Source organism: Schistocerca cancellata, chromosome 1 (assembly GCF_023864275.1).
Source record: "Schistocerca cancellata isolate TAMUIC-IGC-003103 chromosome 1, iqSchCanc2.1, whole genome shotgun sequence".
Lineage (NCBI taxonomy): Eukaryota > Metazoa > Arthropoda > Insecta > Orthoptera > Acrididae > Schistocerca > Schistocerca cancellata.
Window position 1 is genome coordinate 759,649,366 of NC_064626.1, and position 23,443 is coordinate 759,672,808.

General features: G+C 38.4%; 1 protein-coding gene across 3 annotated transcripts in view; it reads left to right on the forward strand.

The window, feature by feature from the left end:
• The window catches only part of LOC126186300 (germinal-center associated nuclear protein), a 304,544-nt gene that overhangs the window by 199,750 nt on the left and 81,351 nt on the right, over positions 1-23,443 (forward strand). For all 3 annotated transcript variants that reach the window (XR_007537424.1, XM_049928199.1, XM_049928198.1), the window contains exons 20-21: positions 14,020-14,220; positions 16,815-16,942. Coding sequence is in view for 2 of the 3 variants with exons in the window: in XM_049928199.1 (XP_049784156.1) it covers positions 14,020-14,220; positions 16,815-16,942 (329 nt within the window). In the remaining variant the exon portion in view is untranslated. The remainder of the gene's footprint in view (positions 1-14,019; positions 14,221-16,814; positions 16,943-23,443) is intronic.

Genomic DNA, 23,443 nt, shown 5'->3' on the forward strand with positions numbered 1-23,443 from the left:
TAGTACATGTTCTGAGGCATCTAGGGATCACAAATTTAGCACTGGAGGGCAGCGTGGAGGGTAAAAATCGTAGAGGGATACCAAGAGATGAATACACTAAGCAGATTCAGAAGGATGTAGGTTGCAGTAAGTACTGGGAGATGAAGAAGCTTGCACAGGATAGAGTAGCATGGAGAGCTGCATCAAACCAGTCTCAGGACTGAAGACAAAAACGACAACAACAACAACAACAACAGTTTAGGCCTGAGCCCGTCTTCAAACAGCAGGGAGGATGTCTAGTACAGATTACACATTTTTTAGTTCTATAATAAAATAGAATATTAATCATTTCCATATATATAATAACTTTTATATACAAGGAATGTACATTTTAATTATTTGAGGAAAGGTTTTTCTTTATGTATTTCAGTATAGGAGTCTGCATCATTGATAAGGAGCATGCTGAACACGAACATGACTAATGGCAAGATGGTGGACACTTGTCTTTACACCTCATGTTGTGTCAGTTTCTGATTTGATTGATGCAAAAAAAGCTGTACTCTGACAAAAGTTTAGGTGTTGAGCTTGGCTGTCAGAGGTCTTGTTGAAAACTGCTTATCATTTGAAAAATTCCTGGACAGGGCCCAGAGCATCGTATTAGAGGAGTTTGAAGAGAGGCACACTGCTGCCCTAAAGAAGCTTAAATAATACAATGTCCAGTACCAGCTTAAGCCAAATCCCACAAAAACCCAGGTACACATCTGCAACTGGTGCCCATCCATAGGGTACAGGTTACGTGGAGAACCATATTGTTGGAGCATTGCCTTACTCTTAAATACCTCGGTATTACACTGGAGTGGGCTCTGACATGTAAGCAGTACTGTGGAAACATCAAAATTAAAGTGAAAAGTGCAGAAGAAACAATATCCTCCACACCTTTTAGGCTCAGACTGGCATGGCAAGTCACACATGGTAAAAACACAGCAGTGGCAGTGTGCTATGCCATCAGAGATTATGCCTCTCCCATCTGATGCAAATCCCCCCCATGCTAAGCTAGTTAGTATCTTTTAACAATACTAACAGTGTCATAACAAGCCATCTGAAATCAACTTCCACATATGAAATCTAGCACCTGGTTGGAAACACTCCACTGACATAATAGCAGGCAACTGCTTACAAAGAGAGAATGAAGCCTTTCACATCTGAACAACACACCTTATGTAGCAGTCAACCAGAGAGAAATGGTTAACTTCAAAAGACTGCCTCTTGATGAAAGCACACAATTCGTTGTTGTAAGTGCTATAAGTGTACTTAAAACATTCATTTCCCATAACTTGTACACCCTTTTTTATTTTACATTTTAATATAATTTTTCTGACACAAAAAGTGCAAAAGCCACAAGATGACACATCTGATTGATACTGGAATTGAGGCAGAGTGTAATGTGAAGAGAATAATCTACTCTTCATTGGTGCAACCATGGTATTTGTAGTTGCATCATAACTACTTTATTAATGTAAGTACTGTCCAGGTACTTAGGAGTACTGCCTCACTTTGATTCTCACACCACAGCAAAAATTAGTAATATAGATGTTAGTATCAGCAAGATTGAGAAATGGTTGAAATCGTTAAATCAGAACAGAGCTCCAGTGCCCTATTGAATCCCCATCATATTCTGCACAGAAATTATAGCTGAAGTAGCCCCTCTTTTAACCACAACATACCATAAATCTCTCAAATAAAAAACTTTGCCTAGTAGGTGGAAGAAAACACTGACCACATTCACTTGCAAGAAGGATTGAAGAAGTGATCCATGAAACTACTGTGTCATTGATGTACAGCTGTTAAAGAATATTACAACAAATGCTGAGTTTAAATGTAATGAGGTATCTCGAACAGAATGACATTTTCCATGACAACCAGCATGCATTTTTAAAACATCAGTTATGTGAAACCCAACTTGCACATTTTTCACGAAACATCCTGAAAGCCAAGGATCAAGATGGTCAGGATGGAGCATTTCTCAGCTTCCAAAAACCATTTGATGAAATACCACACTGACCCGTATAAACAAAAATTAAATCATATGCGACAGGAATCAAAATTTTGGCTGGCTTGGCTTGAGGAACTCATAGTAGGGAGAATACGGCTTGGTAACTTAGGTGGAGAATCATAAATTAGAAGTATTTTCTGGTGTAGCCCAAGGGAGTGTGTTGGAACTTTTGCTGTGTGTGTTATATATTGATTAGTTGGCAGATGGTTTGTATAGTGACTTTTGACAGATGATATAGTTATCTATAATATACAGTACTATCTGAAAAGAGCTGCATGAATATCCTGTCAGATCTTGATAAAATTTCAGAGTTTTGCAAAGATCGTCAGCTCGTTTTAATGTTCAGAAAGATAAAATCGCATAATTCATGAAATGCAGAAAAGTAGTAACCTGTGACTACAATATCATTGAACTATATTTGGAATGAGTTAATTTTTTACAAATATCTGGTTGTAACACTTTATTGGGTAATGAAATTGAACTGTGACATAGGCTCATTTGCAGGTAAAGCAGGTGGCAAACGTTGAGTGATCGACAGAATTTTGGGAAAATGGAATCTGTCTACAAAGGAGAACATTTACAAAGCACTTGTGCACCCCTTACCAAATAGGATTTATTTATTTATTTACACGTCAAGTTCCATAGGACCAAATTGAAGAGCAAATGTCCAAGGTCATGAATGTTTCAGTACATGAAATTACAATAAAAAGTAATAGCAGATAAAAATAAAATGTTTATGAATCCATAAAAAGTCAATCCCTAAGTTTAAGTTACAAATGTTATCAATAATACGACAAGAATCAGCTTAATTTTTCAAGGAACTTCTTGACAGAATAGGAGGAGTGACCCATAAGGAAACTCTTCAGTTTCAATTTGACAGCGCGTGGATTACTGCTAAGATTTTTGAATTCGAGTGGTAGCTTATTGAAAATGGATGCGGCAGTATACTGTGCACCTTACTGCACAAGAGTTAAGGAAGTCCGATCCAAATGCAGGTTTGATTTCTGCTGAGTATTAACTGAGTGAAAGCTGCTTATTCTTGGGAATGAGCTGTAGTGTTAACAAGAAATGACAATAAGGAATATATATATTGAGAGGCCAATGTCAGAATGCCCAGACTCGTGAACTGGGATCAACAAGAGGTTCGTGAACTTACACCACATATTGCCTGAACTGCCTGTTTCTGAGCCAAAAGTATCCTTTTAAAATTGGAAGAGTTACCCAAAATATAACAACATTTGACATAAGAGAATGAAAATAAGCAAAGTAGACTAATTTTTGTATCAATCACTCACTCACTTCAGATACCATTCGAATAGCAAAAATGGCAGCATTAAGTCTTTGAAAAAGATCCTGAACATGGGCTTTCCAAGACAGTTTACTATGTATCTGTACACCTAGAAATTTGAACTGTTCAGTTTCACTAATCATATGCCCATTCTGTGAAATTAAAATATCAGGTTTTGTTGAATTGTTAGAAACTGTAAAAACTGAGTCTTACTGTGATTTAGAGTTAGTTTATTTTCTACAAGCCATGAACTTAAGTCATGAACTGCACTATTTGAAACCGAGCCAATGTTGGACACAACATCCTTTACTACCGAGCTAGTGTCACCAGCAAACAGATATATTTTAGAGTTACCCATAATATTAGAGGGCATATCATTTATATAAATAAGGAGCAGGAGTGGCCCCAACACTAATCCCTGGGGCATCCCCCACTTGACCGTGACCGAACCCCACTGATATCCCCACGTCACAAACATTCTCAACATTATGAATAATGACCTTTTGCTGTCTGTTGCTAAAGTAGGAGATGAACCAGTTGTGAGCTACTCCCCGTAATCCGTAATGGTTCAGCTTGTGGAGCAATATTTTGTGATCAACACAGTCAAATGGCTTAGTTGAATTAAAAAATGAGTAACATTCGAAACCTTTTGTTTAACCCATCCGGTACCTCACAGAGAAAAGAGCATATAGAATTTTCAGTTGTTAAATGACTTCTAAAGCCAAACTGTACATTTGATAGCAAATCGTGTGATATAAAATGATCAATTATCCTTACATACACATCCTTTTAAATAACTTTAACAAACACTGATGGCATAGAAATAGGCCTAAAATTGTCTAAGTTATCCCTTTCTCCCTTTTTGTAAAGTGGCTTTACTACTGAGTACTTTAATCGTTTAGGAAACTGACCATTCGTAAAGGAAAAATTACAAATATGACTAAACACAGGGCTAACATGTGTAGCCCAGTACCTTATTCTGCTAGGCACTCCATCATGAGAGTCCTTGGTCTTCAGTGATTTAATTATTGACTCAGTCTCCCGCTTGTCTGTATAACAGGAGAGAATTTCAGACAAGAATCTCAGAAAGGCATTTGCCAAGAAAGTTATATGATTACCTGTAGAAACTAAATTTGTATTTAATTCACCAGCAATACTCAGAAAATATATCTGATTTATCAGTAACAGAAATAATTTTACTACAAACTGCCTTTATATCGACGATCTTATGCCACTGACCAGACACTTCCTTCACAACTGACCATATGGTTTTAACTTATCCTGTGAATTAGCTATTCTGTTTGCATACCACATACTTTTTGTAATCCTAAAAACATTTTTAAGCACCTCACAATACTGCTAGTAATGGTTACTGTAGCTTGATTGTGACTACTTCTAATAGGGTAAAGAAGGGCAGAATGAATGGTCAGAGGTTCGTGTGACCCATTGGAGTGCCTCGCAAAAATAATGGAAAAACGTAAATTGCCAGATTTTTGTAGATAGACAGTAATTATCCTGTGAAATCCTACTTAACAATGTTTCAAACACTATTATTAAGCAAGAAACGTAGGAATATACTATAACCACCTAGGCATCACTCCCAAAGGGACCATGAAGACAAAATTAGACTAATTACAGTGCACAAAGTGGCATTTATTTACCAACCCAGATAGCCGAGTGCATTAAAATGCCCACTTCTGGTACATGGGAGGCTTGCTGGCACCGATCAGATCCACCATGTGGTTTAATGATGGGATCCTGTGAACTGGCCAATCTGAATGTGGTTTTTAGGCAGTTTTCCCCATCTTCTTAGATAAATACCGGGCTGGTTCTCATGTCCTGCATCAGTACAATATGCACAAACACTTTGAAAATTGAAGTCACATTTGAACGTGCAGTTACACTAGATGTAGACAGAAGAGGTACACACATTCCTTCCGAAGGAGGGTGGGGGGGGGTGTAAGTTTAAAATGCTGTTGACAGTGGCAACCCTATTGTAATAATAGCCTGCGTACAGGTATGGGAATGTATCACATTAACCCGACCCAGCGTTGGCTAGTTGAGTGACACCACACAGGAATGGAAAGAGGCATTTAGGCATTTCTTCTCATGCTCCATGCAAGATTGGAACAGGAAGGCACCCTAATATGTGGTGCTATGGGTAATACCCCCTGGCATTCATTTTGCAGTGATTTACAGAGTGCTGATATCAATGCAAATAGCAAACAGTTTTTCTTCGTGGCCACGTATCCTTTTTGTGTAGCATGAAAACATGGGCATATTTAAGACAGTTAGAACTTCTTTACTGTTAGATTTTGCATGAGATTGAAAAACATTTTATTTATTACCATTATTTGAATGGCATTCAGTCAGTTACTGTGTTTCTGTTGGGGGTCATGTGTTCCCATCGGAAAGTTAGCCTGTATGCACATTTCATAGTTTTATCAATACGAGTCCCTGATTTTCTAACTTATTTTAGCATATGCCAGTTATTGTTTTCACATTCTAACATTTTGACGACATGAGAAGCGGTGCAAAACTGGATTCCATTCACAATTCAAACCTCACTCTCATCAGTTGACTTATCATGTGTGTAGCCGATCCTTTTCTCTGGATATCAGCTACATCGATCTCCCAAAAGCTTCTTCTCTGAAGACAATCTCAGGTTATAGGAATTTATTTGACATTTCTCTACTCTTGAAATATTTGGGTACTCGCAGAATACTTTCAGTTTCAATTTTCACTGGAAACAACTTTACCATTTCTCGTACAAACATTTAAACATTTGCAAATCAACTTAGTCATCAAACATTAGACTCAGTTAAGCAAATAATTCATGAACATCACATGCATCTTGCTTCGTTCAGAGCTAAGACATGAAGTAAGTTAAAAGTCTGTAGTCAATTGTTCGTTTGTGTTTTTACAATAATCTCATTCACAAACACAGCAAAGAATAGCCTCTAATTACTCCATGTTCTTTCATACAGTGTCTGTGCCGCTAGCGGCTAACACTTTTTGTTGTCAGTGGACCGCCACTCTTAAAGTCTTCTCATAACAAAATGCACACAGAAACAGGTGGCGCAGTAGATACGCTTCCACTCTCCCACTTATATCTAAAATATCATGTGTCCAAGACAGCAGAAGGACAAATGGTTCTAGAATTTATGTGGAAATTCTCGTAGCACTACATATCCCTCCAACTCAGCTCAAACATGCGATATTTTGTACATAATAACCACGTACATTAATATCACATAAGATAACACTTCATTTTTCAACAACACACCTTTTTCTTTCAATAACTGTAAATACTCTTGTTCTTATTACCTAGTCATTCCGTTTTTCCATTTTCTTCAATTATAAAATGTGAACCTTTCAATCCATGTGGAGTTACCTTTTTCAATATTTAAAATCAAGACGACCCAAATTGTTCTGTTTTCTGCTTTTTTTTTCAATCATAAATTCCAGGTGTGCAAGACCCATGAGTGTTGTTTGTTCCCACTTTCTGTACTACATTTTCTAAGTATGTACTTATTTATTACTCATTGTAGTTTGGAGGAACTCTGGGCAAAATGAAAGTGTTCCCTTCTTTTCCTTCCTTTTTTTGACACTTGGTAACATAATATGTAATAAGACTGGTGATGCATAAAATTCAAACTTACCAGAGTAATTCATATAAAACGTGTGACTTCTGTCATGATACTATCCTTTTCCCCCTAGGAACAGTACCTATCCCTCACCTGTGGGTTGACTCTATGAGTGCACTCCGTCCTTCCCTTTAGGCAGGTATGCCCTCTTAATTCCTATTCTCCTATGGTACAGGTCAATCCCCTTCTTGGTGCTCCTGTCCGCACAGTATAGTTCAGCATTTCTTAGGTCTACCTATCTGCCTTTTATATTCAATAAATGCTGCCCCCCCCCCCTCCCTCCCTTTATTCTTCCTGAGTAGGCCTCGTGGTTAATTGCCCTAGTATACATCTTTATGTACACTATCATTAAATATTCTCTGGTAAAGTAACACATCTATTTTACACCTCAACTCCACTTTCTAATGCTCCATCTAATACCCTAAAGTCCCCTTCAACTCCTCACTTCTATCATATGTGTAGATACTATGTCTACACATATTGTTCAACTCTTAGTCGATGCTATGTCTACCTGTATTGACCAACTCTTAGTAGATACAATGTCTACACATAATGATCAAGCCACACTACTCTATATCTCACCTAAGTATTTACAACTCTGTCTTATCTCAAATGGTTATTACAATTAACTCCAATTTGGCTTATTACTGTTTTATAATTATTACATCAGCTCTCCTCCTCCTGTCTAGGTGTATGATTTGATTTCTACCATTCTTTCTTTATGTACCTGTGTGTATATATAGAAAAAAAGGAACGATGTATAAACATCACTTATAAAAACAGTATAATGTGTGCATCTACCCAGATGTACATATATCTTTATTCCCCTACATTCCTTGACAGTTCTGACATCAATCCAAGTAGCTAATTTGCTAATTTGTATTTAAGTGTATCTTTGTATGTATGTTGATGTGTGTTTGTGCAGCCTGATTCTTTGGCCTACTTATATGAAATAAGTTGTAGGTTATCGAAAACCACTGAAAATAAGGACTTCTGCGATAGAGGCAGTTGAATATGGAGAGAGAGAAAGATATGTAGGTACTCAAATGAGAAGTAAGGAAGAAGAAAGTAGAAATGGTTGCTAAGATCGAAGAAGTGAAAGAAGATAGCCCCAAAGACAGGAAACCTTTCCCACCCCCCTTCCCCAGGATCCATACCTCGCAAGTACTTGAGAAGCTGGAGGAGGTATGGTGTTAATCTCTCCTACTGGATGGGAATCCTCACCTTCACCCTTGAGGTCCCCAAACAAAATCTTAGCAACACCTATAGGATGGTAAATGGTGAATAATCAGTCACACTTGTTTGTGAGGGTCGTTTGGTAGGTGTGGTGTATGTTCTGTGTTAGCACTGATTTGTCTGTTGGTGGAAATCGTGATTTAGTCTACAGTAACCACCCTTTCCAAAACTAATAAAAACCCTCCCTTTTACATCACAGTTCATAAAAGGTATAAGATATTCTATACCAAATAAAATATTATGCACTACTATCCTACAGCTTAGTTATTCAGTTTATACTATATTTTATACACGCATAAAATACTATGTCCAGTTTATGTCGTCCCGATATCACTCTATTTGAATAATACCATGATATTATTTTTCCATTAATACTATATTCTATTCATGTCATTTCTTGTTTGGAGATCACTGTTTTTCCATGTTTCTCTTAAGTCTATTATTTTTCTGTCATATTCAGTTTTCCGTATGCTAAAATTATTGGATAGTTTAAGAATTCGTTAATAGATAACAGAAGAGTGTAAGATTTGAAGAGAATTCAGTGTAGGAAAACTAATTTTGAAGAAACACCGAAACACCTCAGGATCCAACTCACATTATTAGCATCCCTGGGGGCAGATCCCATGGATCTGACCTTAACCTCACTTGAGCAAGTGCAAACCAGTACTTCTAATTAAACTTCTTTTGAAAATCTTCCCAAGAGGAAAAGTTTTCAATGTTTACTGTACCCCAAGCTGAGGCTTCTCCTAATAGATACCCCACCGCAATTCAATCTTTTTTGAAGCTTCCTAAGTCTTGGGCAAGGCTTGATTGAACCTTTTCAAAAAATGAGTAAGGTGTACTTCCCCATTAGCTTAAACTTAGGAAACTGCTTAGATAACCCTGAATTTGATCCCCATTGTAAATCTGTCTTTACTTCACTAGTTAATACTACATAGGAAAAGTCACCCTATTTTCCACTTTGTCCTATATATGTCTGAATTCTTTCCATAATCCATCTACATTTATCTTAGTGTTACTAAGTTCGGAAGATAAAATCGGAGACACATTGTCGGAGCTTACTCTTGTGGCAACTTTTCTGTCTATCATCTCTTCTACCTGTTCCTCCAGATTACTGATATTGATTATGTCTGAAGTGGCTAGTTTCTTTTTAAAATTTCTTTGCACATTGTCATCTTGAGCGTTAATGCCTAAAATTTGCGATTTGACTATAGGAATTTGTAAGTCGCGCTTCTCAACACTTTCCTTTAATGTGTGTAATCTTTGTTTTACAGCATCAGATGTAACATTGTCTACATTCTGAAATGATCCTAATTTTTTGCTAAGTTCAGACTCTACACTGTTACATTTATCTTCAATATCAAAATCTAACTTCTTTGCTAAATCTCAGAACTGATTACTCTGTGTCTGATGAAAGTCAGTGAACAGCTGATTGACATGACTATTTAAAGAACTACTTAATTCACCTTTCAAATCAATTTTAAAAATTTCCACTTTAGTGGTTAAAATGTCAAATTCATTTTTCAAATTTCCCATACCTTCACACATCTGGCTAAATCTCTTATTTTGTTCATCTACTTTTGCACTTAGCAATTCTAAAGTTTTATTCTGAATGTCCAGTTTATTATTTACTCGGGTATTCATTGTGTCCAATTTAAGACTTAGTTCTTGTCTTAAAGCCGCTGAATCTGCACACTGGGCTTTAATTAAATTCACTACTTCAGACCAGTCTGGCACCTCCTTACTCACTTTAACAGCTGTGGCTGGTTCTGAAGTTTCTCCTAGTTGCTGTCCTTGATCCATAACTTTATAGGTTCTAGACCTTGTGAGCATTAAAAAAAATTCTACACTACTTATAATGACTACAGTAATACAGTCTTTCAAAAGTTCCTTCAACTTTATACTCAATTATTGTTTTACACTCACCTGGTGTACAGTTCTAGGCTGTGTAGGTTAGCAGATGTGTATTCATCACCAGTGGACAGCACTGTTTTTGGTGGCGTCAAATGTCTGTTTCAGCGTTGACGTCGACGTTGACGAGCGGATGTGGAGTAGTCACCAGTGAGCAGCAACTGGTGTCCGCGTCAGTTGCGATGTGTGTGAGATCTGTGTACTCTCAACACAAAATCTTCTTAGTCGAAGTACTCTTATTGTAACTTTTCTTAGTCTAAATGTTGAGGTCTCCTCTCCGTTCCTTTGACGTTATTACTTTCCTAAGTCTTTTACTGTGTTTCATTCACAACTTCCTTCCATTTGGTTTGTTGGACTCAATCTAATTACTTAAAACAGTTCTTTAATCTTGTTATGCCTGGTTGCTATGGCAATTCAAAATATCTTCTTCCCATTTCTGTCTTGAAATTCTTGTTTTCTTCAAGACCTGTCATGGTTGCCACATTCTTACGTTTTGATGACACGAGAAGCATTCACAATTCACACCTCATTCCCATCAGTTGACTTATGTGATTTGTTTATCTGATCCTCTTCTCTGGATAATCAGCTCCGTCGATCTCCCAAAAGCTTCTTCTCTGAAGACTATTGCTGGTTATAAGAATTTGACTATTTCTCTACTCTTGAAATATTTGGGTACTAGCAGAATACTTTCAGTTCAATTACAATATGAGTTTCACAGGAAACAACTTTACCATTTCTCGTACAGACATTTAAATTTCTTCAAATCAGCATAGTCATCAAACATTAGACTCAATTAAACACATTCATAATTGCATTGACGTGACAACCAAATAATTCGTGAACATCACATGCGTCTTGCCTTGTTCCGAGGTGAGTCATGAAGTAAGTTAAAAGTCTGTAGTCAACTGCTCGGTAGTCTTTTTACAATAATCTCATTCAGTAACACAGCAAAGAATAGCTTATAATTACTCCATGTTCTTTCACACAGTGTCTGTGAAACTAGCAGCTAACATTTGTCATCGTCAGTGGACTGCCACTCTTACAGTCTTCTCATAACAAACTTCCAACCTGCACACAGAAACAGGTGGTGCAGTAGATACACCTCCACTGTCCCACTTCTATCTAAAATATCATGTGTTTGAGACATTTCCATTTCTTGTTATTACTTAAATTTTATCTGTTTACTTTGATGTTCATAGCATTGCCAGTTTATCAGATAAACATAGGGTTTGTTATGTCTCCAGAATATTTCCTTCCACTATCACTGAATGAGATGGTTTATTGGTGCGACAATACACTGCCATTTGGTAGGATGTTGGTCTCATCTCTCTGTCCTACAAAGAGCTAGATTTTCCATAATTTCCTTAAATTGCTTACGCCAAACACAGACGATAACTTTGAAAAGAACACTGCCGATTTCTTGACCCATCTTTAGCTGGAACCAAACCCTGTGTTCCACCTATAATTACGTCACTGTTGAGAGAACATTAAGACCCTAACCTACCATCACACTGTCCTTGATGTTATGTCTGTTCAATGTCATATAGAGAAAAATGCAATGAAATTATTGAAGAACATTAAGAGAGTGAGTAAAAAGAATAAACTAAATAATAAAGTAAAAAGTGCACAAGCAGCAAATTCCTCCAAAGAGATATATGAAAAAATAATTAACTGAAAGAGCCAGTAGGAATGTGAGATGAGTGGGATGCAATGAGCAACTGAATGAGAGGTAGCTGCCATGTAAGAGGGAGACTGAATGGACTAGTCCTGTGTCACAGATGAGTGAGATGTGGTTAGACTTCATACTGGGTGTTGGTAGAACAGTCAAGAACAGCATATGAGGGCATTTGTTTGCTGCCAGGTAGTGGATGGACAGCACTTTACAGCTCTGCAAATGACCTGTATCTTCAGAAAGGCAATACAATGTCCCATAGTGCATGAATAGTGTCAAGATGGTGTGAGCAAACAACTATGTAGATGAAAGTTTGTGCTTAGTGCCCCAGATCAACTGATCTCTAATCTGTTGTACACATTATACGATGTTACTGAGCAATGTGTGCACACCCTGGCCCCAGCTTTGATCAGTATCAATGAGCTGTGAACAGTGGTTGAGCGATCATGGGTCAGGATGGCACCTCAACATTTTTGGTGTGTCATGATGAGCAAGCCATGGCATATTGCCATTGTCAGAGAGAAAGAAGTTTTACACACTTCTAGGTAGCTTTCTCTAATTCAGCTTCTCATGAGTGCATAATTTGCATGCACAATTATAATAAATCAAATTTAATGAGATACTACTTTATCATAAAAGGAAATATGTCACCTTCAGCTTTTTTAAATTTCTCACTGGGAGCAGTGGTGTCAAAAACCACAGTTGTGAGAGTCTTTTTTTTGTGCCTAGCTGCGACTCAGCATCTCTGCTATATGGTGAGTAGCCACTTTCCTTCTCATAATATTGTTACATTCCACCCTGGATTTTCCATTGTTTGAAAATTGTTATAGGTTACATTTAAAGATATCCCATAACATATTTTTCTGTTCATGTACCTGTATACAAAATGTGATTTACATATAAATTCTGCTGTCGTGGTAATACTTAGGGAAACACAATCTGATTGTCACAGAAGAAGAATACGAGAGTCGTTCAATAAGTAATGTCCCACATTTTTTTTTTAAGCCATTAATATACATAGATAAACATCCTTGTTGGTGCTTCACATTTGATGTTTGTTCTGTGCGCCGGTGAAGTTTCGAACCATTCTGGCATATAGCAGAGCCGTAGAGAGTGTCATAATGGCATCTACAAATGACTTGCGTTGCAAGCAGTGTGCTGTTATTGAATTCTTGTGTACAGAAAAAGAAACCATGGTGAATATCCATAAACATTTGTGATGCTGCAGTTGATAGGAGTACAGTTGGGTGATGGGTAAAAATGTTACAGCCTCAGGAAATGCAGAAACAGAGCTCCATGATCAGCCATGCTCGGGGCGTCCTGTCGCAGCCACTGTTCCAGACACGCTGAATCATGCGGATGCCATTATTTGTGCCAACTGGCGCATCACAACTCACCAATAGGCTCTACAGTTGTTGGTCAGCATTGGCTGTTCGTGTGCAAGGACCGAGACTCTTGGATCTTCAAAGAGGTGCTCACGATGTGTTCAACGAATGCTCACAGCGGACCACAAGATTCAAAGACCTGGAACACTCGGACTTCCATCTCTTTGAGCCATTTAAAGATTCTCTATGGGGAACACGCTTTGAAGATGATGAGAGTGTCAATAACGCAATGAAAACAGGATAAGAGCTTTTACCAACAGGAAATACAGGCTCTTCCATAATTTTGGCATGTGGCCATAGAATGTGGTGGAGACTGCGTAGAAAAATAGGACATGGACAACACATGTTGATTTATATTGTCACCAAATTCTGACTCTTAACAATAAATATGTTCTGAGAAAAAAAATGTCAGGCATTACTTATTGACTGACCCTCCTACATAGTCAATATAATATGTGTAATCAGTGAGATTTTAGTCAACATGTCATTCGGAGACAGCAGATAACTGCATATTTGAGAGTAGGATAGGATTCGGTGCTATGATGATGGAGCAACTGAGGTAGCTAATGCGTACATCAGAAGGAAGGAAAGGAACTTTGGATTGAGAGGCAAACTCTTACATTAAAACATATGTAAGCAAGTTGACTTCTCAGAAAAGAAGTTAATTTTTGAAATTAGATGTTTCACACTATGCTAAACACAAATGCAGCTGCAAAACATCACCAGCTAAATGTTCGTTTGCTCACCCACAGTAAGCAGTAACATTTTCAATGCCTACTATAATGTTATAATTTGTTTTCTTGATATTTCATTGTACTTTTTTTCTTTTCCTTCATTTTTGAACATAGAATCCCAAGACTATTATTCATCTATATAATGCAGCAATTGATAGACTGCTGTTTGCTTGTCTGGATGAGGATCTCTTAGAATACTCATTTGGACCACCAGAATTTGAGGATCATTTAGATGATCCCTCACAGCACGCAAGTGGATTCCAAGTGTGCCCAAAGTACTGGGGATCTCCACACTACTGCAAATTTTTGTTTGATGTAAGTTGAACAGTATTTGTGGTTTGCTCTTTATTATTTAACTGTTTGAAATAATTACAGTTATTCAGATTGTGATGATGATGGAAATAAAAAAAAAAGAAGACAAATAAAGAAGACAAACAAAAAGAAATATTCTGTGTTCACAGAAATGTAGCTATGGCATTTAAATGAAGGCTTGCCCAATGTTTTAACTAATATTAAGTCGAATGTAATGAAGTTTTTAAGCTTTTGTGTATCATATGTCTTCCGTTCTCAGTTAACATTGATGAGATTTTAATGTGCTGGAAAGCAGCTATTTCATACTCTAAGTTGCATGATGTGTCAGCAAGAAGGAACTGTCTTTTAACTCTTAGACTCAATTTGTACACTATGTGATTGAAAGTATGTGGACACCTGGCTGAAAATGACTAACACGTTTGTGGTGCCCTCCATCAGTAATGCTGGAATTCAATATGGTACTGGCCCACCCTTAGCCTTGATGACAGCCTCCACTCAGGCATATGTTCAGTCAGGTGCTGGAAGGTTTCTTGGGGAATGACAGCCCACTCTTCACAGAGTGCTGCACTGAGGAGAGGTACTGATGTTGATCGGTGAGGCCAGGCACAAAGTCAGCGTTCCAAAACATCCCAAAGCTGTTCTATAGGATCCAGGTCAGAACTCAGGTGTGTAGGCTAGTCCATTACAGGGATGTTATTGTCGTGTAACCATTCTGCCACAGGCCGTGCATTATGAACAGGTGCTTGTTGAAAGATGCAGTCACCATCCCCGAATTGCTCTTCAACACTGAGAAGCAAGAAGGTGCTTAAAATGTCAATGTAGGCCTGTGCTGTGATAGTGCAGTGCAAAACAACAAGGGGTGCAAGCCCCCTTCTTGAAAAACACAACCACACCATAACACCACCACCTCCGAATTTTAGTGTTGGCACTACGCACACTGGCAGATGATGTTCACCAGGGATTTGCCATACGCACACCTTGCCATCGGATTGCCACATCGTGTACCATGATTTGTCACTCCACTTAATGTTTTTCCACTGTTCAGTCATCCAGTGATTACACTCCTTACACCAAGCGAGGTGACGTTTGCTATTTACCGGCATGATGTGTGGCTTACGAGCAGCCGTTCAACCATGAAATCCAAATTTTCTCACCTCCTGCCTAACCGTCATAGTACTTGCAGTGGATCCTGATGCAGTTTGGAATTCCTGTGTGATGGTCTGGATAGATGTCTGCCTATTACACATCGTGACCATCTTCAACTGTTGGCGGTCTCTGTCAGTCAACAGACAAGGTTGGCTTCTACGCTTTTGTGCTGTACGTGTCCCTTCATGTTTCCACTTGACTATCACATCGGAAACAGTTGATCTAGGGATGTTTAGGAGTGTGGAAATCTTGCATACAGACGTATGACACAAGTGACACCCAATCACCTGACCACATTTAAAGTCTGGGAGTTCCGCGGAGTGCCCCATTCTGCTCTCTCACAATGTCTAATGAGTAATGAGGTCGCTGATATGGAGTACCTGGCAGTAGGTGGCAGTGCAATGCACCTAATATGAGAAACATATGTTTTTGGGGGTGTCTGGATACTTTTGATCACATAGTGTATGTCTAAGGAAGGCCATAAAGTCAGGCACTGTCTAAATTTTTGAAACTGCTGTACTATGTATGTGTATTTAATTTATGTCAATTAGGCAAATATACACAGTGTATCCCAGTTCTGTTAGGACTGCTTATATGATATTTCGAACTCTAATGCTTCCTCATTGTGACTTGTGGTGTTACGATCCTTGTAGTTTCAGCAACAGCCATGTAGAAGGTCAAAGTGCTAACATCGTTGCAGTAGGTGTCCTGTCTGCGAATGTATGTGTCTGACATTCGTCGGAAAATGATGGTGGAGCAGCGAGGCAACATTAAGTTTGGTGTTTGTGGGTGAGAACTCGATGAATTTGACCCAAATAATGAGAAGCTGGTTGCTCATCCATGGCAATGTCCCAGCCCACAAGGTGAAGATTGTGTGCAATTTTTGGACAGCATACTGATCACAGTCCTGGATCAGCTGCTGTATTCACTGCTAAATACAGTTCCGAAAAAGCACCGTAGTTACTATTTCAAAATACTTTTAAAACAGTATCTGCTGTGTATTAATTCAGTGGGAGACTGTAATCCATTAATCCATGACTTCCATTTTTCGTAGCCGCAGTCCTAATGGATCTGGGATACATGGTGTAAATGCTACAGTTGTCTGGTACAGTTACATGTTTTCCTAGAGATCTCTGAAAGTTTGATTTCTGGGTTTTACAGTAGATGAAATATATTCATTAAACAGATTTGGAATTTCATACTGGCATTCTATGCATATCCCATGTTAGTTAATGTGGAGAGTGTTAAATAACTCCCGTTTTGCAGTTATGAAATATTTCTTCTCTCTCTCTCTCTCTCTCTCTCTCTCTCTCTCTCTCTCTCTCTCTGTTCCCCCCCCACTCTCCCTCTGTAGTGCTTCGGGTTGGTATGAAGAATTGGTATAGTAATTGTATTTGTAACAGACTCCTTAAAATATGAAAATATTAAACTTCTTAAAATTTCTTTCACAGTTGATGCATAGTCTCCAATTGTCAGAAGACATTAGTTGGCCACCTGTAAATTATGTTGATCTCCTTAAGTCTCTTGAAGAGTATTGTACAGAAAATCAGCTGCAGTATGCAGTATGGGATATAAACAGGTGGGCTATGAAAAACTTATCGTAAAGCCACTGCAATTTATTGCATTTGAGTTCTTAAAAAATTTGTTGGTCAATATAATTATATTTTTAAGTATACAGCACAAGTTCTATTTGATGCATTCTGTATGCAGTGGAATTAACAACACATTGTACCTACAAGATAGATTCAACTATCTAAATGTGTCTCCAAATCTTAACAATGTGTTAGCAGTTTAAGTAATTTATTGTTTGTAGAAGGTATTTTAATTAATTATAAGGTGTTATTAGAAGGGAAAAATTACATAAAACTACTAAAAAATACTATTTCATTTAACTAAGATATAACTTCATTACACCATAATTCAATGGACTGACATGATTCTGTTTCTACTCTTAGCTAAAGAGCACAAAGTATTGAATGCCATGAGAAAAGTACAATTAAACATTTGCATAATATATGATAATCCTATAATAATACTAATTTAATAATTGCTGTTGATCCTCGACGTCATACTCATCTACTGCTTCCGTACATGCAGAAAGATTTTAACAGGAGTATCCTTATGACAACAGCAATGTCTAATACACAATTTTGTGTTCATTGTAGAGGATAACAGTCCTCAAAAAACTGTTATTATAAAAACGAGGAATCCTGAAAGATATTCTTAAAAAAAAAAAAAAAGACGACTTTACATATACAAAAGATCTTAGCAACATGTCATGATCATTTGCCGTTGCCTGCTGTATGTTGTCATCAAGTTTTTCAAGTGTAATTGCGCATGCCACCACAGATGATGTTGCAGTGACAGTGCTCTTTATTCCTTATTTTTCACTCACTCTTGAAGAGACTGCACAGTTACATAAAGCATGATTACTGACTCATCGTTAACTGTTTCAGCCTTTTAACTCGTGTAAAGCATTTCCAAACTGTTCATAAGCTTGGAAGATACAAGCGTAACAGAGTTGAACAGTCCTAATCACAACTCTACAGACAACTGGTGACCCCTACATGATCCAAACCTAAAGAACTACACAAGAAGACAATTACAAGATGTAAGAAGAATCCAGAGTATCAAGCTTAGCCACCATTCTGGCCATGCGATCGTGTACTGTATTTCGCTCAAGTGCAGGCAGATATTCATTATTCTGGAATTACTGTTGATTCAACACGTTTTTCTTTATTATTGAGCCAACTTGTCCATCAATGTGCCATGGAAGATCAGGATATTATAATTGCGCTGCTGGTGGATGGATCTTATAGGAAACTAAAAATTGGACTCATCCAAAGACCACTTCACAAGAAGACCCCATCCGACAGGTACTCACACAAGAAGACATTGGGATTGTAATTCACCCCAGCACCTTCAGCACTTGAGGGTCAAGGTGGACATCGGTACTGTTCCTGACAACCTGTTACGTACAATATGGAGTCTACCACCACAAGCTAGGACAATTATTGTATTCCAAATGGGAGATGTCACTGGACACCATTGTGGAACTTGCAGACGGCATACAAGAGGCTATCACTCCCGCACGAGTTAGCATCATGGCAGAAGCATGCAGTACAGACAGCAGCAGCAGTCCTGCGCACTGATTATGACATCATACAGATACATAAATATATATTCAATTGTAAGAAGCGTCCTTCTGCATCTTAGACTCATTAATTCCATTACTGAATGAGCTTCTTATTGTTGCACACACAAATTGGGTTCAAATTACTGTGGCAACCTATATGCTGTCATTCAGAGTAATTTGGCATCATTTGGAACTTAAGCAGATCATGTGTACAACAGAAAAATGAGCATTTTAATGTAAAATTTTAAGCTTTAAATATGCAGTCGACATTTTTACCCTGCAGTTTTTTTTGGGAAAAACACCATAGCAGGCATATATATGTTTGGAGAAGCTGATATCAATTTTTGCTCATTCCAGACACAACATTTAAAGTGTTTCTTTGTCCACACTGCCAACAATTTCTCATAAATGCAGTCATGTTTATATACGTGAATACAGCATAAGAATGATAAGAATGCCATGAATCTTGATTTTCAGGCTGAAGACTGGTTTGGTGCGGCTCTCCATCCTAGTTTAAACTATGCAAGTCTCTTCATCACTGCTTTGAACTCAAGAATACTTTACCTAGTCTGATGCCATCATCATTAAATAATGCAGAAGAGATGCATCTTTTCAGAAAGTATAGCAGCAGTAATTTCCTTTTGCTTTCAGCCATTTACAATATCAATGTAGCAAGGGCGTGGTGGAAAAATGTACAAGATTAGTCAACCAACCAGATCGTAGTCTCTGCAATGATTAAAAGACTGCTGCCTATCGTCAGGAATCATATGTTGGTCTACTAAAAACATGGAGATGACTGCTGTTGCAGATCCCTGTGGCATGCTGGGTGAGCACGCAAAAATTATGTGCTTGAGTCACTGACATAAGAGTGCCGTTGCTGACTCTGGTGTCGCAGGTGCAGCCCAGAGGGACCTTGAACATGTAAGATGAATGACCCAATAGTTCTGTGATGACACCGTGCTCCCAATGCTGTTTCTTGCCATAAACATTGTCCTACAGTTGAAACATTGTCTGACCTGGTGGAACAAACATTCCATGGTGGCCACAGAAGATTTAACAGGGTACGCTGACAATAACCGTATAATAATTCTGCCAGCGACATTTAATTCTGCGAGTGACATTTAATTCTGCTAGCGACATTCCATCATGTGTCACGGAGTGGTAGGAGGAAACAAATATCCTCAAGGGTTGCTCCCATCTGAGGAACGGATGGTGTTTCTCCATGTTACTTGCTTTCAAAAGAACCGTTCAGCTTCACCATTAGACTCATGGTGAAAAGGAGTGATAGTTACATGGTGTGTGCTGTTGCTGGCACAAAACCAATGGAAATTGGCTGGCGTGAACTGTGATCCATTGTCCAAGACATGAATCTCGAGAAACCTTAGAGACAGAAAATAGGGAACAGAGCTTGTAAACTACTGAAAGTAGTGGCGAATATTATGGGGACTACAGATGGCAATTTTCTGTACATATCAATCACCAACAACCATCACAAGTTCCTGAATGGATCCATGAAATCAGTGTGCAAGCATTACCACAGTCCAGTTGGATGTGGCCACAGGGAAAAGCATTGTGACAGAGCACACTGGTGCTCTGCACAAGCTATGCAGTGAGAGGTAATTTGCTGAATTTGGGTGTCTATGCTCTGTCAAGTACAATGATGTCAGACAAGTTGCTTTGTGCAAACTTTGCTCCATTGACCTTGCTGTAACAAAAACAAAACTTCCCACTAGAAGAAACGATGAACCACAACCCGCACATTAGCATTCTCTGTACGTTGCAGCAGAACACCTGAACTGGACAGAGAGCACATTATGTGCGAAAAATAATTACATGCAGCTGGCTGGGGGCTGTCTTTCAGACACAGTGGCCACGCATTGTGCATGTATTGCAAAAGTACCTGAAGAGCTGGGTCAGAAGCTGTTGCACCAGCAGTACACTGAAAACAAAGAGAAAAATTATGAAGAATTTCAAAATCTTGAGCAAGAGTTTTGATAACATAATTCCTCCAATGAGTCAAATCCTGTGTCAGTACTGAATGGTAACCAAGACAAGTCAGTGATCGAATGTTGTGCAGTGGGCCTGTACTACAACTTGTATTGATAATAAGACAATAACAGAGCCCTGCAGAGCACTGCTCCAGTCCCTGCAGAAGATGCATCCATGCGATGGGCTTAGCTTGATGCAAATGAATTAGATGACGAAGGTGACTTAACAAAGTGTCCTGTAACTGCTGAAATGTGTCCCGATATTCATGGGACCACACAAAGGAAACACCTTTCCATTGCAGCTGATTAAGTGGAACAGCAGTTTGCACAGTGTTAGCAATAAACTTAATGTAATATGTTGATTTAACTGCGATGGCCTTTAACTCCATGACGTTATGGGGTGCTGGCAAATCTTTAATCACAGAAAAATGTGAATGATCAGGAGGAACAGCCTGTGCATTTATTACATTTCATAAATATTCGAGTTCTTGTAAGAAGGAGCACTTTTCCACGCTACATTTTAAGCCAGCCTTGTTGAGTACTTCGCTACGGTCGCAGGTTCAAATCCTGCCACGGGCATGGATGTGTGTGATGTCCTTAGGTTAGTTAGGTTTAAGTAGTTCTAAGTTCTAGGGGATTGATGACCTCAGAAGTTAAGTCCCATAGTGCTCTGAGCCATTTGAACCATTTTTTTGTTGAGTACTTGAAGTAAACAATCTAAATTTGCCAGCAGAAATATGTCGTTTGATAACTATTATTACATGAGGGGACTTTAACTGTTAATTGTTCCGGGAAATGTGGAAAAATAACAGGAGATGAAGCACATCTACATGATAGTTTCTGAAACTGGAACAATCACAGGTGAGCATTGATCACAAAAAATTGCTTGGTTGCTCATCCAGAGATAACTGTAAATATGCCTCACATAACTCAATCTTTGAAAAGAGGCTGACATGTCCCACCCTGTCCATTAATTCCTCCGGTCATGGGAGAAAAAATGAACCCACAGCAGTTCATGGGCTTACTGTGTTTTTTAATTATCACCAGGGGTGATGTCCACTGTCTTACAGAAATGGTTTGTATCACTCCATTGCCTTTCTATCGCTGGAGTTCCTTTGCAACCTGCTCACATAAAGCATGGAGGTCAGGCCTAGCATTATAAAATCATGTTTTGTTTGCACTATTTCTAGATGATAGCACATGCAACAAAACTCACTTTGTAATGTCACAAAAAGTTGCTGGAAATCTGCACACACCTGGTACTGGTATTTTGTGCCCATTACATGCAGATAAAATAGAAGGAGGCTTTTGCAGCTGTGGGCTATTGAACATGTCATATATATCTGTATTGATTAGGGTAATAGACACACTTGCGTCCATTTGAAATTTAACTTCGTTGTGAGCCACTCTTAAGTGGAAAAAAAGTTTATTCTTCTGTCTGTGGATGACAGTAGAAGGTGCCCACAAAACAAAAAAAGTGAGACATCGTTTGTGCCTGCTGCACTGGCTTGACCGTTTCAACATTAACTTGCTGATAGCTACTCTGTGGTTGTGGAGTCGTAAAATAGATGGTCTGAATATGACAGCCCTTGCCACACTGTAAACAAAAACACTGTGGACAAGACATCTGCACCTTATTCTTAATTACAACTTGTGTTTTAATTACAACTTGTGTGCAATATGACAAAGATGTTATGTTTACTTTTAATCTGAGCCCTATTTTTATTCACTTTAACACTAACTGTAGTCTGAGTGCCTGGTGCACCACAAACAAAAGAAATAGATGGAGCCTCAAAATTAATTTTAGTTGTATCCACAGTACTTTGAGACTTTACAATTGAAAGAACTGTTTACAAATTCAGATTTGGCAGTTTTAGGATAGCAGCAGATATGAGTGCGTCTGACACATTTTGCACGATTGCATCGCGTAGCGTAGCCCTTTAAGTTCAGCAATCAACTGTTTCAGTGACTGTTCAGGTTGCTTCTTAAGATGAAAAACTTAAATCTTGCCACAGCGACATGAATATGTACCTTGTAATACTCAAATTTTCTGACAATTTCCTCATATTCGACATCTTCTAGAAGTGGGTCAAGATACAGTTTGAGACGTAAACAATAGACGTTGGCTCCGACGGTGGACAGAAAGAACGCAATGCATGCTGTACCTTTAATGCTATAGGCTAGAAATGCACTTCCAGCTGAGCAAGATATTCCAACCGATCCTCTTCCTTGCCGTTAAATGCACGAAAGTTGGGTGCAGCGCCACAGGGTGCTGCTTGTTGCAGCAGTAACTTTGTCATTTTGGAACACTGAACAACAATTGTTCAATCTGTTGCACATGAAATTGAACAACTTCTGTTAGTGATAGTTTGTGTGAGATCTCATACATGGTTAAGCACTTTAGATTAGACATAAAAACACAGAAAAATTATTGCTATTGTGACTAGCAGAATACCAAGCATGTCAACAGAGGCAGGTGAAGGTGGAATTAGAGTAAAAAACTCCTTGTCACTGTTTTTATATGTCGTAACAAGCCTAGAGGACAGTTCTATGGTTTTTACTTTTGGAGGACGTCGAGAAGCTTCTAAAATATTTAAATATCTTTAGATCAATTTTAGTAAAATACATTACAAATACTTATCTTAGAAGGTATCTGCGTTCAATTGTGGTATGTTAAGTACATACTACAATCTTAGAGCACACTCAGTGTTAGAGACATTACGTCAAATAATAATACTGCTATTGTCGCAACTGTTTTTAACTCTTATACTGAATAATTGTTCTACACAGAAATGTTCTCAGCCAACATGACAGTCAAATATCACTTGTTACATTTAACTCTGAACTTTAGTACACTGTTCTAATGACACTATCTTGCTGCTGAATCTGAAGTATGATGAGGCTGCTATCAGAGTGGGTGAGTGACACTGCTCTCTGACGCAGCAGCAGTGTGTGG